Here is a 17,523-nt window from a genome sequence, read left to right as displayed (position 1 = left end):
CACTTTTTGGGCCTATTAGATATATATCTTTGTGTATATTTTAGCAGTTGTTCTAAGGTTTATAGTATCTGTTTTCACAATTTACTTTTAAATAATAGTATGCCACTTCCTAGTTGGGGTTCTTACCTCATTTCCTTTTATACAATTTGTTTTTACATATGTTATAAATCCTACAATACATTGTTAATATTTTTACTTTAATTAGTCAATTATATTGTAAGAAAAGAAAGAGGAACACAGATTTCTTATATTTATTCTAGTTTTTAACCATTCCAATGCCCTTCATTATTTCAGTTTAGATACAGATTTTATTCTTGTATCATATTCCTTCTACCTGAAAATTTTCTTTTAAAATTTCTTACGTTCTAGCTTGGTGGAAATATGTTTTATCAGCTATTGTCTGTCTGAAAAAGAACTCTACTGTGCCTTTATTATTGAAAGATGTTTTCATTTGCTAAAGATTTTTGGGTTAACATTGTTTCTATTCATATTAGTATGTTAAAGGTGAGGTTTCATTGTCTCATGGCTGGCGGAATTTCAGATAAGGAGTCTGCTGTCAATCTTATTTTTGTTCCTCTGCCTGTAATCTTTTCCCCCTTCTTGCTGGGTTTTGACTATGATAAACCTACATTTTTTTTTTTTTCTTAAATCTTTCTTCCTGTCCTCTTGGAGTCCATTGGGGTGTGTGTTTGTGTTTATGTGTTTAATTAATTTTGTAGCAATTGGAGGCATTATTTCTCTCAGTTGGTTTCTTTGCTTCCTTATATCTTTCTTTTTGTTTTCATATTCCAGCTGTACAAATGTTCTATCCTTGGCTGTGGTCTCCCAGCTCTTTGATTCTCAGCGCTGTTTCTTTTTTCCCTCTTTTTTTCTTTTTGTATTTCAGTTGGAAAAAGTGCCACATATGTTTCTTCTTCAAGTTTAGTGACTTTTCTCTTCTGTGTCCAGTCTGTGGATAATCTCATTGATTATCATTCCCACTGATTAACATTCTTTTTCTCTGATGTTGTGTGTTTTTATTTCTGCATTTTCAATTGTTTCATTTTTATTGTTTCCATCTCTGCTGAAACTCCCTATCCGTTTATGCATGTTTTCTACTTTTTTGTCTAGATCATTTAAAATGTTATTTTTATTTATTTGTTTTATCAACTTTTAAGTTCAGGGTACATGTGCAGGATGTGCAGTTTTGTTACATAAGTAAACGTATGCCATGGTGGTTTCCTGCACAGATCATGCCATCACTCAGGTATTAATTCAGCATCCATTAGCTATTCTTCCTAATGCTTTCCCTCTCCCCATGCCCCCCACAGGTGCCTGGTGTGTGTTGTTCACCCCCATGTGTCCATGTGTTCTCATCAATCAACTCCCACTTATAAGTGAGGACATTCAGTGTTTTGTTTTTTCGTTCCTACGTTAGTTTGCCGAGGATAATGGCTTCCAGCTCCATCCATGTCCCTGAAGGATACAATCTTGTTCCTTTTTTGTGGGTGCATAGTATTCCTTTGTGTATATGTATCATATTTTCTTTATTCAGTCTATCATTGATGGGCGTTTAGGTTGATTCCATTACTTTGCTATTCCATTACTTTGCTATTATAAATAGTGTTGCAATGAATTTACACATGCATATATCTTTATAATAGAATGATTTATATTCCTTTGGGTATATACCCAGTAACGGGATTGCTGGGTCAAATGATACTTCTGCCTTTAGGTCTCTGAGGAATCACCACACTGTCTTCCACAATGGTTGAACTAATTTACACTCCCACTTACAGTGTAACAGTGTTCCTTTTTCAGGCCGGGTACGGTGGCCCGCACCTGTAATCCCAGCACTTTAGGAGGCCGAGGCAGGTGGATCACGAGGTCAGGAGATTGAGACCATCCTGGCTAACGTGGTGAAACCCCCTCTCTACTAAAAAGACAAAAATTAGCCAGGTGTGGTGGTGCGCGCCTGTAATCTAGCTTCAGGAGGCTGAGGCAGGAGAATCTCTTGAACCCAGGAAGCAGAGGTTGTAGTGAGCCGAGATTGTGCCACTGCACTCCAGCCTGGGCGACAGAGTGAGACTCTATCTCAAAAAAAAAAAAAAGCGTGTTCCTTTTTCTCAGCAACGTTGCCAGCATCTGTTGTTTTTTGTAAATGTTATTTTTAAAGTCTTTGATAATTCCAAAATATAGGCCCTCTCTTTGTCTGCTTCTGTTGACTGCCTAATCTTTGAATATAGGCCATTTATTTTTCCTTTGTGTATGTGTGTGTGTGAGAGAGAATTTTTAAATTAGACGTCTTTCGTGGATTTTTCTTTCCTATATGAACAAAAGAGACTGAGGTAAGTATCTTTATGCTTGGTAACAGGCATACTTCTTTTAGTTTGTTAATAGGCTTCATTTGTGGGTGGGGAGGGGTAGTGGTTGAATCAGCCTGTTCTATGTGTTGCTATATAATTATATCTTCAGTGCTCCAGAGAATTTATATTTTCTCAGCAGTTGGCTGCTGTTACTTGTATTTATTGTAATGCCTAGAGTATAAAAGGGTTTTCTCCTGGTGTTTCTGTTTCACGTTTAGCTTTCAGTAGGCTCTGCTCCCCTGTACCACAGAGTGTTCTATTTTCATACTTCTAGTACTTTTCCCCGTATGTAAACAACTGTTTCTTGCCGCTCAGTGCCAGACTTATGAAGACTGTGGAGTTTTCTTAGTTTTTCTTCTCCAGCCGTAGTATTAAGCAGAACCTGAGCACCTGAATCACAGGCATGGGGTTTTCCTCAGTGGGTCTTCCCTCTCCCTCTTGCCAGTGAAGTTTTGCCTTGCATAGGGATATTTTGTCAGGACCAAGTCTTTCTGCTTTTTATCAATATAATGTCATTGGTCCAAGTCTGTCTCCAGCTTCTTGTATAGCTGCATATGAATTTATTCCCAGGTAACTTTTGCATCATATCAAGAAGGGTTTGGAAAGCAGGAGGGTCTTAACGTCTGTGCCCAACCAAGGTGGGGGCATTCTCTTGTTTCCTGCCCTGCTTGTGATCTTTCTTGTGAAGCCTGATAGAAACCTGAGAAAAAGTTTGTATCTCTTGTGTTTTGGGCTTCCAGGGATTCTAAACTGTTCCACTCGCCCAGACTTAGTTTTTAAGAATTGGTCAGATGTTGTTTTCTTTGTACTCACTTATGGCTGCCACTTTCTCTTCCTTTTCTCTACCAAAGAAGACCTGAGTTCATATACTTCATCCTCCTTTGGAGGGACTGGGATTCAGTTTATTTGGTTGCCTGCAGATGTCAGCTTTCTGATGGCTGTAACAAAAGTTATTATTTGATAGATTATCTGCTTTTTTTATTATCATCAGTGTAGAAGCAGCATTCTCTTACTATTTTTCACATCATAAATGAATGAGGAACTTTGTCTTAAACCAAACTTTTGAAGGTATCTTCAAAGAGCAAAGCACTTCTAAGATTATGAACATAGATCTGTGGAATGAATAAGGGGAAAAAGCATTTTCCTAACATTAGTCAATTAGTACTTGTAGCTTGGGATAACATCTGCAGTTATAGTCTCGTGTATAATTTGAAGTATGCTGTAAATCAGAGACAGCAGCAGGAAAAATAATGGAAACTGGCTAAATGACTTAAAAGTTGGCTCTAATGATGAAGATACTGATATATGGAAGATGGCCGTAACAAGTTTGGATACATTTTTTTTTAAGAATTGTAAATAGACAAAAGGTAGTATTTCTAATTTAATAAACACATTACATATATGATCTCATATGAATATATAAATCAGTTAATATAAAGTATACAATATTAATAACATTTTTAGATTTCATCTCTATTCTTAGAAAACCTTTTTTCCATCAAGAATTTTATCTCCCTTCATATTCACTTTGTTCATATAGTATATTCTATAATGCATTTAAAGTCTATAAAATTTTTGTTAAATATACAAATGGGGTCTTGCTGTGTTGGCCAGGTTGGTCTTGAACCCCTGGCCTCAAGCAGTCCCCCGCCTCAGCCTTCCAAAGTGCCAGAATTACAGGTGTAAGCCACTGTGTCTGGCCAAGTCTATAAAATTTAAGTGGCTATTGGAGGACCTATATATTTAGGAACTTGCAGAAATCTTTGGGGCATTTGTTTCAGAGAGTCATAAGACTTTATTTAGTTATCTCCTTATTTTTAGTTAAAGTCTGATGTAATCTGTTTTGAGTGATTTTACTTTACTCTCTGAATTAAAGCTAGTTGCTTTTGTCTGATGACCTCAGTTTCCTTTTCTGGCAAATTGAAGAATAATTCGAAACTTGAGAATACAATCTCATGAGGAGTTATGTATTTTGAATGATATGTTAAGTACCAAGCACAACACTCCATTGTAGGTCTTTGATACATGATAGGTGATATCATAAATATTATGTGTCTAGAGTAATGCAGAGGAGCTCTTATTTTGACCCATGAATTTTCAGTCCTTTAAATACTCTGATTTATAAAAAGAGTAGAATAAAAAATGAAATTACTTTCATTTCTGCAGCAGGTAGAATCATGTTATGTAGAGTCTTGCTAACTGGCTATTTTTTATTGTTACTTTATACTTTATATACAGGCATGGTCCATTACATGAATTTGAGAAGTTTGGTTGAAGAATGGAAACTACCATGTTAACTTGTCATAAATGATGTAGCTACAATACAAGTAGAGCAAATGAAAGATTAAAGGTTACATTTTTTTAACTTTTTTTTTTTTTTGAAAAAAGAGATTATTGTGGTATTTGGTTCTTATTGCATCATTGCTCAGCAGAAATGCTATGAATTTCGTGTTTTTTTTTTTTTTTTTGAGATGGAGTCTCACTCTGTTGCCCAGGCTGGAGTGCAGTGGCACAATCTTGGCTCACTGCAACCTCCACCTCCCGGGTTCAGGTGATTCTCCTGCCTCAGCCTTGTGAGTAGTAGCTGGGACTACAGGTGCGTGCCACCACACTGGCTAATTTTTGTATTTTTTGGTAGAGATGGTGTTTCACCATATTGGACAGGCTGGTCTTGAACTCCTGACCTCGTGATCTGCCCGCCTCGGCCTCCGAAATTGCTGGGATTACAGGTGTGAGCCACCATGCCCAGCCAACTTTTTCATCTTTCAAAACTGAAACTCATTAAAGACTACCCCTTAAGCCTCTGGCAATTACTGATCTAATTTCTGTCTCAGTGTCAGAAAGGAACATTAAAATTTTAAGGAAATATAGATTTTTAAACTCAAATTTGAACTGCTCTCAGTTTAGAGAAATTATAGATTTTGAAGGATGAAATGGCAGAGAAGATGAAGTCACGGTTTGGGAAGAGAATCACAGATTTTAATCGCAAATGAAATATGTATTTGAAGTTTTGGTTGTTGCTTTTGGAAAGCAAATCTTGTAAGCTTAAGCATAGTGCTTTCAAGAGTGTGTGATTGTGATAAAAAAGAGTGTGTGATTGTGATGTGTAACACACAGCATATCCAAAAATTTAGAAGACATATTTGAATCCTAGAACTATCCTGAATTTTCTGTTAATTGGCCAGAGTCTAGATAACCTGGTGTTGTGGGAGGGACCTGGTGGGAAGTAATTGATTTGTTGGGTTATGTCCCCCCATACTGTTCTCATGATAGTGAGTTCTCATGAGATCTGATGCTTTTATAAGGGGCTTCTCCCTTTGCTTGACACTCATTCTCTTGCCTGCTGTCATGTAAGACCATGCCTTTGCTCCTCCTTCACCTTCTGCCATGACTGTGAGGCCACCCCAGCCATGTGGAACAGCAAGTCCATTAAACTTCTTTTTCTTTATAAATTACCCAGTCTCGGGTATGTCTTTATTAGCAAGTGTGAAAATGAACTAATACACCTGGCTCTGTGAAAGTATGTTTTGTTTTCTTCCCCAAAATGCAGAAATTCATGTTTCAGGCCTCTATCAGTGATATACATGTTGAGTTCTTCAAAATAATAAAAATCTGTGAAAGAGATACATTAAAACTATGTAATCAGTCAGAATTAATTAGAGGGTATAGGGTCTATAACTCTGTTGATATGGCATTGAAAAAACTGTTAGTTGTATTTTTTACTGTGTATTCTTTGCAATGAAATTCTCTGCTTGGAAAAATATAAAAAAGACACAAAAAAGCCCAAAGTAAGATTAAAAACATTCTCTAAGGGTTCTTGGAAAACACAATGTATTTTTGGGTTATAATCTCCATGTTTGAGCTGGTTTGTGGTTACAAATTCTTGCCCCCAAGCAAGTTTGTAGCTTTGGACTATAATCTTCATGTTTGAGCTAGTTTGTAGTTACAAATTCTTGTCCCCAAGTATTTATTTGCTTCTCCTGTTTTTGTGTGTGTTTATTTTTTATTCCTTTTATCTATTACTTTCCAGAGTTTCTACTTTCACTTTGTTTTTGCTTCTATGTCTTTCTTCCTTTTGTGCTGGCTTAGGAATACATTTAAAAATATGTTTTCAGTGCTTTATTCATTATTTTGGTTGTTGTAGTTAGGACTATTGTTTAGAATATCTAGCCTGCCAAGGAATGGAAATTTGTGTGTGTGTGTGTGTGTGTGTGTGTGTGTGTGTGTATTCAAATCTTACGATGTATTAACTTAGATTCCTTTAGACCTATCTCTTTCTCTTATTTTGTATTTCAGTTCTTAAAACTTATATATTAAGAAGTTTTTATAAAGCTTAGCAAGAAGTTTAAATACTTTTAAAATGATTACTGTATTTTTAAAGAATACATGTGTATTTATTTTATAGCTACTTGAAGGAAATTTTGCCAAAGAAGTGAGCCATGAAATGGATGGACTTATTTTTCAGCCTACTGGAGTAAGTTCATTTGTCTGTGTGTGTGTGTTCATTTGTCTGTGTGTTTGTGTGTGTGTGTACACAGATATACATATACATACACATACACATATATGCCTCAAACTTATTTACTTGGGATTGATTACTGCTGTGATTGCTACTTTTCCTTAAAACAAATTGCTCATTATGAAAGATTTTATTTATATCTAAATACATGTAATACTAAAATGAGCACCTATCTGTTTTTCACTCAGCTTAAGAAATAAGCATTGTTGGTCATTACATTTCAAAGGAACCAGTCTTTTAATATAATTAGTTATTAAAAAATAATTCTCTACCAATAACATTACATAAATGTTTATTTCCTTTTGTAACTTGGTATACTTTTATGTATTAATCTCTCTAAAACTTCATTTTGCTGTAGTTTACTGTAGAGTAAAATTCAAACCTTGTCACTACTTGACAAAAAATAAAACTTTTGAATATTTTTTCCATGTTAAATTTTTGAAATGCACTGAAGAACTTTTACCAACTTAATGGTCGAATCATATATTTGAAGTAAGTTGTATTTTACTCTGTAGCAGGTTTTCCCATCCTCAACCACTGATGTGTTGGGCCAGATAATTCTTTGCTGTGGGAGCTGTCTTGTGCATGGTAGGATGTTTAGCAGCATCTGTGGTCTCTACTTACTAGATGCCAGGAGTATAGATGCCAGGAGCATGCTCCCTATTCCCATTTGTGACAACCAAAAATATAGTCTGATATTGCCCAGTTTCCTCAGAGAACATAATTGGCCCTACTTGATAACCCATGTTCTGTAGGGCAGTGTTTTTCAAAATGTGGCCTGTAGAGGAGGATTAGCACCACCCAGGAAGTTTCACAGATGCAGCTCAGCCCCACACCTATTGAGTAGAAACTCTGGGGATGGAGTTTAGCAGTTTGTGTTTTGACAAGTTCTCCAAGTGATTCTAACGCATGTTCAAGTATGAGAGCTACTTACTCTATAGGAAAGAGTTTATTTCGTGTGCAACCACCTCATCATATGCTGCTTTTTTTCTTCACCAACTCTTCTTTTAGTAATTAGAGTATAAGCTAGTTGAGAATTTATATATGGAGACATCAGACTGGGTGCCTGGGGTAAAAGAAAGGGAACTAATAATTTGAACACAGTATATTAAATACTGTACAGGTTGAGTATCTCTAATCCAAGACTGATATGCTATAAAATTCATAATGTTTTGAGCACCAGCATGATGCTCAAAGGAAATGCTCGTTGGAGCATTTTGGATTTTTGTATTAGGGATGCTCAACTGTTAAGTATATATAATGCAGATATTCCCCAATCTGAAAAAAATCAGAATCCAAACCACTTCTGGTCCTAAGCATTTCCCAGAAGGCTTATTCAACCTATGCATGTAAAGCATTATATCTTTACGTGTATAATAAATCTCTGCTAAAATGCAAATTTAGAGACAATGTGATATGTGATTGGCATCTGTCTGTCTTCTAGCCCCCATTGCCAAACAGAGAACAGAAAAATCTTATCTTCTGTGGTTGAGGGAGGAGGAGATGGAGGAGCAGTAGAGGTTAGGGATGGAAATGGAAGAAAATACTATTTTAGGAAAATTAAAGTTGAATCTTTTAGTTCTAATATATTCCAGTCTCCCTAGACTGAAAAAAGGAAAGTCTAAATATAACAATAAATTCAGAAAATTTCAGTGTGTGAAACTCATGGTTCAGATCTGTACATATATTGCATATGTAGGAAAAATGGCCTGACAAGTAAGTGAGTCTCTCTTGGATGTCTAGTATAGGCAGTTGATTTGTCAGTCTGTTCCCTTTCTAGTAACTATACTTTTTTTTTTGTTTTTTTTTTGTTTTTTTGAGATGGAGTTTTGCTCTTATTGCCCAAGCTGAAGTGCAATGGCGCAATGTTGGCTCACTGCAACCTCTGCCTTCTGGGCTCAAGGGATTCTCCTGCCTCAGCCTCCTGAGTAGCTGGAATTGCAGGTGCACACCACCATGCCCGGCTAATTTTTTTGTATTTTTAGTAGAAACGGGGTTTCACCACATTAGCCAGGCTGGTGTTGAACTCCTGATCTCAGGTGAGCCGCCTGCCTTGGCCTCCCAAAGTGCTGGGATTAGAGGCGTGAGCCACCGCGCCGGGGCGTAACCACACTTTATTACAATGACTTTGTAATTGATATCTGGCATTAAGTCAAGTCTCCCTGTTCGCCAGCATTACCTTAAATATTTGTAGACAATTGGTTTAACATAAAAGTTTCAGAATCAATTTGTCATGCTACCCAGAAATTTTTGTTAGGAGTTTAATGGGAACATCTTTGAATTTAGATTAACGCGGAGAAAATTGATATGTTTGCAATGTTAAATCACTTTCTCAATGAATGCTATGGCTTTTTTTTTCAGGTCTTTTTCTGTTCTGTAATTGAGTTTAAGTTTTTTATTATTGTTATGGTAACTTCTAAATATTTGTCATTTTCTGCTTTTGTGGTAAATCGTGTCTTGTTTTTTTTTTATTGCTACTTCTAGTACACTGCCACATTATTGATTTCTTTTATTGATTCAACAATCCTGTTGAATTCTGTTAGTTCTCATCATTGTCTAATTTTACACATTGACCAGGACCTCTAGTATTGAATTAAGTATTAGTTCTAGTTACATGAGGGAGAAGACATTTATACCCTCTTCTCAACCTCAAAGGGAATGTAACTAAATTTTCTCCATTAAGTATGTTTGTGGTAGATTTCTGTTAGATATCCTCTATTGTGTTAAGAAATTTCTGATTCTGTTCTTCCAATAATTCTTTTTAAAATCATAAATAGGTTTTGGGCTTTAACACCTTTTAAGGCATTAATTTTAAGGCAGTGATGCCTCTTCGGTATTTATTAAGGTTATCATGTCATTTTCATTTTTATACCATTTATGTAGTAAATTACACTGATTTTTCTCATGTTGACCCATCCTTGCATTCCTGGGATAAATGCTACTTGATCATGATATATATAATTTTTTAAGCATACTTTTGGATCTAGGTATAATTGCTTCTTGAGGATTTCTGCTACCTTATTTCTTACAGTTCATTTTTCTCCCCCCCCTTTTTTTTTTTTTTTTTTTTTTTTTTGAGACAGCGTCTCACTTTGTTGTCCAGGCTGGTGTGCAGTGGCACAAACATAGCTTACTGCAGCCTTGACCTCCTGGGTCTAAGCAATCCTCGCACTTCAGGTCCCCAAGTAGCTGGGACTATAGGCGCGCACCACCACGCCTTGCTAATTTTTGTATTTTTTGTAGATACGGGATTTTGCCTCGTTGCCGAGGCTGGTCTAAAGCTCCTGAGCTCAAGCAATCCACCTGCCTCAGCCTCCCAAAGTGCTGGGATTACAGGTATGAGCCACTGTACCCGGCCAATTTTTCTCATTTTTGTATATTCAGAATAATGAAGGTAATATTTTTTATTGTTGAAAAAATTATGTAAGTTGCACATAATCCATGGTAATGCCTATCCATGATTTTAAAAAATCAATTAAATGAGTGATTTGTACTGAAAAATAGAACAGTCTCTTTCCAAACAGTCTCTTACCTTTTTCTGCACCCTAAGTACTACTCCTAGGAGGCAATTATTTTCCTTTTTTTTTTTTTTTTTGGCTTTTACTTCTACAGTTCTACACAGTCTATGCTGTTCTTTTTTGGTTTTGTATTTTATACGTGATCTGCTTACTTTGTACTGTGGAAGAATAGGATTGAGCCCTCTAATTCCACTAACCCCCTCCACACCCCTTTCTCCTTCTGTCATCCTATTGTAATTACATCACGTATTTGGTCAAATTAATATTCAATTTTTATATTTTTATGGTGACATAAATATTGTTCCTATCTGAGTCAAATAGTATACAATTATATTTTCTTTTTTAGAAAAGTCTTGTCACCTAGCATTAGGAATATTTTTGGTTATTATAATTATTAATATTTCTTTCTTTAAACTCTCCAAAAGAACTGTTTAATTTTTTTCAATGCAGTCAAATATATAAGATCCATTTTTCATTTGAAGGTGTTCTTTCTGAAGCCTTCCATTCTTTAGTCCTGCTGCATAGCCTTTTCTTCTTAGAGTTTCTTTTCACTATTTCATCCAGGAAATCCCTTTTACCTTTCTTCTCTGATAGATTTCCCTACTTTTTTGACTTTTATCTTTTTTGCTTTTTTGATTTGAGTGATCTTGAAAACCTAATGCTGTACAAACTGGTCCTTATACTTATGGAGCTTTTGTTTCAGCTGTAAACTGAACATGTTATTCTCAGTGGTCTCTAATCTGTTCTACAATTTTATGGCTCTGACTTAGCCCCAAATTTTTTATTGTGTTTGTGTAGTTCTGTGCAACTTGGTATAATCTTGATTATCTTGTAATAAATCAAGCCTCCCTGTTTGCCAGGACGTTCTTAAATATTTACAGACATTTTGTTTAACATGTAAGTTTCAGAATCTGTATGTGATGTTACCTAGCAATTTTTATTAGGAGTTTAATTGGAATGCCTTTGAATTTAGATTAATTTGGAGAAAATTAATGTGTTTGCAATGTTAAATCATCTTCTTATATATACTAGAGAATTAGGGAAAAGGTACAATAAACTTAGCTCAGGACTACCTGTCTAAATGTCAGAAATTTCCAGAAGTTTTAGATCTACTCTTAGTTTACATATTCAATTTTGTATTTTTAAAAACTTTATCTTGTAAGTTATAACTGATAGCAATATTAGACAATAGAACTAAAAAGAAGAGAATAATTGTACTTAAATTCTCTATTTGTAATAAGCTTCCTAAGACACTGGCTTTCTCAACCTCTTCCACCTTTTGGATGGGTGTCTTTATACTTGTCTTCTAAGGTAGTTCTATCCCCCTTTCCTTCTCTTCATAGAGAAAAGTGTATTTTTTATGGCTATAGCTGTTTTGGTTAAATCAACCTTTAACCCATGCCTTTTGTTTTGCTTCTAGTACTCTATTTCTGCGTTCATATTATACATTTCTACTAGGGACAACCAATCTTCAAACAATCACTGAAGTCTGTTAAGTGGCTCATCACTTTGTCTTTTTGGGTTGTCCTTGCTATTTATTCCTTATTTAAAGAAGATCATGTCAGATTTGGCTCAAATTGTTTTATACTCAACCTATTTCAGTAGCTTCTTAACTGCTCTTTGTATCTGTATTATCTTTCCAGTCTACCCCTGTTTTTTGACCTAGTAAAATTATATTATGGAAGAAACCCTCATATGGGGGAGACCAGTACTGACTGATAGAAATGTAACATGTAACACAAATATGATCCACATATATACTTTAAATGTTTCTGGTTGCCACATTAAGAAAAAAAAGTGGTAAAATTAATTTTAATAATATATTTTACTTAAACCACTATATCAAAAGTATTATCATTTCAACATTTACTCAATATAAAAACAATTATTATTTTTGTACTAAGTATTTGAAATCCAGTGAGAATTTTACACTTCCAGCATGTCTTGGACTTGCCACTGTTCAAGTGCTCAGTGGCCATGTGTGTAGTAGACAGTGCAGGTATAGATATATTGATTTATTGTTTCCCATTTCTTGTATGTGCTCATGGCTTTTGTACATGATTCATTTGTGATCTTCAGTTGAACTGTAATTCTCTGTGTAATGATAGATTTTTCTTCTCCAGCTTGCAGAACAAAATAAGGTTACATTTCTTTATTCAAATGCAATAGGCAGGCTCCTACACTCCTTCCCCTTCCAAATCATAGTGCATTGCAGTATTGCAAGGGTCCCTTTTTTTATTTCGATGTTCTTCCCTTTTAAAATTGTGCTTTGAGTTGTTTGTTTCTTGTTTTTTGTTTGTTTGTTTGCCTTTTTTTTTTTTTGCTTTTTTTTTTAAAAAAATTATACTTTTAAGTTCTGGGATTCATGTGCAGAACCTACAGGTTTGTTATATAGGTATACACGTGCCATGGTGGTTTCCTGCACCCATCAACCCGTCATCTACATTCAGTACTTCTCCTAATGCTATCCCTCCCCTAGCCCCCCACCCCCGCCACATACCCCAGTGTGTGATGTTCCCCTCCCTGTGTCCATGTGTTCTCATTGTTCAGCTCCCACTTATGAGTGAGAACATGTGGTGTTTGGTTTTCTGTCCCTGTGTTACGTGCTTCGAGTTATTAAACGTGTCCTATTCAAGGGGTCTTGATTCCAGACTCCAGTTTCTGGAACGGTGAAATGCTACTGAGTTTGTAGATGGAAACCATTTTTTGTGCATTTACTGCCTTCAGCCCTCTATGTTGATAGTGTTGAAGAGAGGTGTTTTTAAGCCACACCTGTTAGTCTGATGGTAGTATTTTAGGGTATAAAGAGTTGAAAAGGTAGTTGCTAGGTTTCTTTCATATCACCTTAGTCATGAATATTTAATCTTAAACCTCTTTAAACAAAATTGACACATACATATTTACATTAAATAACTATTTCTCTATCATGACTTTTGTAGCAGCTTGGTCAGAAGTGATACACCTTTGTCTAGAATTAGATCTTTCTTTCCATGACAGTCTAGGTCCTGATCATCAACCTGTACCTTCTACTTCTCTGATATGGAGATTTTTCAGTTCTTTGGTAGCAGCTGGTCTCATTCTGAGGCCACCAGTCTAAGAGAGATGAGATCTTAGATTCCTGTGCACACTCTGTGTCTTCATTGCTCTCCATTCCATAGGATTTGTGGGAGATTGATTTGCTTTCATGAAGCTGGAAGCAATATCTTTTTCTATCTTTTCTCTTGAAAAATTGTTACTAGTTGCCAAATTGCTTCAGAACTAAAACTGATTGCTTAAATGATTATTCTCAAAGCAAAAATGGTTCTCTTTAAAGATGCCTTGCTGTTTCTAGCTACCCCTCACAAGCTATCCTTTGGTTATATTTTTGCCTCACAAAATCTATGGGCTGTGGTTATATTTTTGCCTCACAGAATCTATGGGCTGTGGTTATATTTTTGCCTCACAAAATAATCTGAGGTTATTAGTCCTTTCCTTCCTTATTTCTTTTTAAACCTCCATTGTCTAGGATAGTGTTTAGCCCAGTATGTCTTAGAAACTGTTTGTTAAAGGAATGAAAATGCATCTTTGTGTTTTCCCCAGTCTTTCAGATTTGACTGGTTTTATATGTTAACAATGTAGGTAAATACCTTTTAAATTTATAGCTATTTTATCTTCCTTGCTGCATAGGAATATGTATAGTCTAATTTATGCTGTTATCTTTTTTCCTTTCAAAAAACTTATCAGTGGCTTTCTTTAAATTCCCACTTTTCTTTGCCAAGTTCAGAATCCAAACACCATTCTTCCCTAAAACAATAACATGAGTTTTGTCCTCTGCATATTCTCTTCAGAAACTTCCCAGTGGGTTAGGAGTGGTCTCTGGTTAAACAAACAAACAAACAGACATCACTGAATATCTTTTTGATTCTCCAGTTTTTCATCTGTAAAATGTAGAGGCTGTAAGAGCTTAACTTTGAAATTCTCTTATGGTCATATGATGATCAATGCAAATGATATAAATCAGTACTTGAAAATTCCTTCTTTCTGCCAATAATCTGGTGAAAATCTACTAAGTAATGAATTTTTAATAAAAGAATAAACTGTTTTATTTTAGTTTCCTAAAAATAATTTATGTTTTAAATGGCAAGTTAGACAATTAAAATAAACAAGACTTCTTATGAAGTTTGATAGTATGACTATTACATGACTGTATTCCTATTGATTTTTTTCTCCTGCCATCATTTATTTTTTTGGTGGGGGAGACAGTCTTTCTCTGTCGCCCAGGCTGGAATGCAGTGGCACAATCTCGGCTCACTGCAACCCATGGTTCCCAGGTTCAAGTGATTCTTTAGTAGAAATGGCATTTTACCTTGTTGGCCAGGCTAGTCTTGAACTCCTGGCCTCAAGTGATTTGCCCACCTTGGCCCCCCAGAGTGCTGGGACTACAGGCATGAGCCACCACACCTGGCCATCCTGCCATCATTTCAATAGACTTTTCACTTTTATATCTTTTATCTCCTAAGTTGTTAAGATTATAAAATATATGGAATGTCTCTGAAAGGGTCACATTTTGTTCATCAGTGGACATGGTCAGCTTCTTCCAAAACTATTAACTTATTTTTATTAGAACAGATTTATTTTATTTATAACAGATTCTAGATTAGTTTACGTTTATAACTTATTTCAGGAAACATGTTTTACAACTACCTATTTTGGTAACAGTTTAATTGATGGCATAGCACTGTACTATACTAGTTATAAGAATCTAGTTCATCATTTTCATTTTCCATGAAATTTTAATGATTTCAGTCTTTGTTTCTTAATGTTTTATTTCTGATTGTAATTTCTCATGATCGTTTTCTGTCTAGTTCTTTATTTCTTAAAAGCACATGTTACCAACTTTAATTCTCTTAGTTTTTATCACTAATATATACCTTTCATCATATTTTTGGTGTGCTCTTTAATTGGATGGTTAATTTCTAAAACAGCATCTGGCTGTAAGAAGGATGTTGGTACATAATCACATGTCTACCCATCCTAGTTAATTCAGTGGTTATTTTACATTCCTACTATATTTTTGGTAAATATTCTAAAGGGTATTCTAAGTATAAATATATATTAACTGTGCCATCCAGAATAGGCTCCAGTTTCGCATAAATCCATTCGGGTAGCAGGAGGCAATTTTCTCTCTCAAATGCAAAATTTCATTATATTGAATTGTGTAGCCTTTGTTATTTTTTCCTTATTTTGGTTTTGCAATTTCAACCTCAGATTCTCCTGCAAAGGCTGATTTTTTCCTATTTTTAGTTTATCCTCAGTTTAGGCCACCATCACGAGAGTGGTCTTGTGTATTCCACTTTCAGACTTTTGATTTGCCAAAGCCCCAGATTAAACCTGTACTTAGCCCTTATGCAGAGATTTATGACTTTTCTACCTCTTTAAAAAAATGGAAATATGTTTCTATTAAAATAAAGTTGAATGACATTATCAGACACTATATGATATTCTGCTAAAGAAGAGTTTAAGACACATTTTTCTAATAATTCTTACTCATAAAGTCTCCTTATGACTTTAAAAGAAAGAATACTTAAGATTTTTCTCACTTCTTTTGTGCTTATACATTGTCATCAATTTCCTTTTCACCAGGTGAAATAGCCTTTTTCTGATTGCTGTTTGTATATTCAAAAGAACCACCTTAATTTTCCTTTTCACCTGCACTAGGTCTTATTTGTAAGGAGGAAGTAAGAAGAGAGTTGATTATAGACAGATGTGGCTTCCAGTGGTGAGAGGAGACGTGATTTTAGGTGGTCCAGGGACAGGGCATCAGATGACACTGAATCATACAGTGAGAAATATAGTCCCATTCTTGTTTTTATTCAGTCTTTCAGATTATAAGGAGAAAGTCTATTTCTAGTTTTTAATATCTAAAACTTGCTGATCTTTCCTTTTCAACAAGAGTGTAGGCCCACTTTTAGACTATTCAATAAGCAACATATCTACTAGAATTTAGTATCATTGATTAATTTCTATCTTTTCTAATTTTAGTACTACTGGTTATTTAGGGTAAGCAATACCATTTTCTAGTATAGTATAAATGGTATACCATTTGTTATAAAGTTTCCATTTAAAATATATATTTTTTAGATTTTAGAGTGAACTAATTTAAAGAAAAATATAATAATAGTGGTGGTATTTTGATGTGATAGAAATCCTGGGCCAAGCATGGTGGCTCACGCCTGTAATTCCAGCACTTTGGGAGGCCAAGGTGGGCAGATCACGAGGTCAGGAGATTGAGACCATCCTGGCTAATGTGGTGAAACCCTGTCTCTACTAAAAATACAAAAAATTAGCCAGGTGTGGTGGTGAGCGCCTGTGGTCCCAGCTACTTGGGAGGCTGAGGCAGGAGAATGGCGTTAACCCAGGAGGCGGAGCTTGCAGTGAGCCGAGATTGCCCCACTGCACTCCAGCCTGGGCGTCAGAGCCAGACTCTGTCTCAAAAAAAAATAAATAAATAAAATAAAATGTAGAAAACATGATGGTACTAGCTAGTTACTATATTAGTTTCCTATGGCTACTTTAACACATTACCACACACTTGATGGCTTAAAACAACATACATTTCTTCCCTTACAGATCTGGAGGTCCCAGCACTTTGGGAGGCCGAGGTGGGCGGATCACTTGAGCCCAGGAGTCTGAGATAAGCCTGGGCAACACAGTGAGACCCCATCTCTATAAAGAATGAAAAAAATTAGCCAGGCATGGTGGCACACACCTGTAGTACTTGGGAGGCTGAGGTAGGAGGATCGCTTGAGCCTGGGAGGTCAAGGCTGTAATGAACTGTGATTGTGGCACTGCACTCAGGCCTTGGTGACAATTGTTTTTAAAAAAAATTGAAAAAAAATTGAAAAAAAAAAAAAGGTACTTGTGATTGCATTTAGGGTTCATCTGGGTAATTCAGAATAATCTCCCCTGCCCTTGAATGGCCTTAATTTAATCATACCACCAAAGTCTCTTTTCCCATATAATGTAACGCATTCCTGATATCTCTAGGTGGCCGTCTTTCAGCCCACCGAAGTTATAGCTTAATAAGACGTTTCCAACGGATAGCTGTAGACCTTAATACCCAGTGTAATTTCTGATTCTGTCTTTGTAAGATTTGTAAATT

The 17,523-nt window shown here is 35.6% G+C and overlaps 1 protein-coding gene across 6 annotated transcripts in view; it reads left to right on the top strand.

Moving 5' to 3' along the window:
- Positions 1 to 17,523, top strand: part of RNGTT (RNA guanylyltransferase and 5'-phosphatase) — a 408,235-nt gene that overhangs the window by 156,391 nt on the left and 234,321 nt on the right. For 5 of the 6 annotated variants that reach the window (XR_008519039.1, XM_054546048.1, XM_024248866.3 and 2 more), the window contains one exon: positions 6,751 to 6,819. The exons of the other annotated variant lie outside the window; for it this stretch is intronic. Coding sequence is in view for 4 of the 5 variants with exons in the window: in XM_054546048.1 (XP_054402023.1) it covers positions 6,751 to 6,819 (69 nt within the window). In the remaining variant the exon portion in view is untranslated. The remainder of the gene's footprint in view (positions 1 to 6,750; positions 6,820 to 17,523) is intronic. 6 annotated transcript variants of the gene reach the window in all.

The sequence above is a fragment of the Pongo abelii genome, chromosome 5 (assembly GCF_028885655.2).
Source record: "Pongo abelii isolate AG06213 chromosome 5, NHGRI_mPonAbe1-v2.0_pri, whole genome shotgun sequence".
In the NCBI taxonomy this organism is placed as follows: Eukaryota; Metazoa; Chordata; class Mammalia; order Primates; family Hominidae; genus Pongo; species Pongo abelii.
This window is presented reverse-complemented; position numbering and strand designations above follow the sequence as displayed.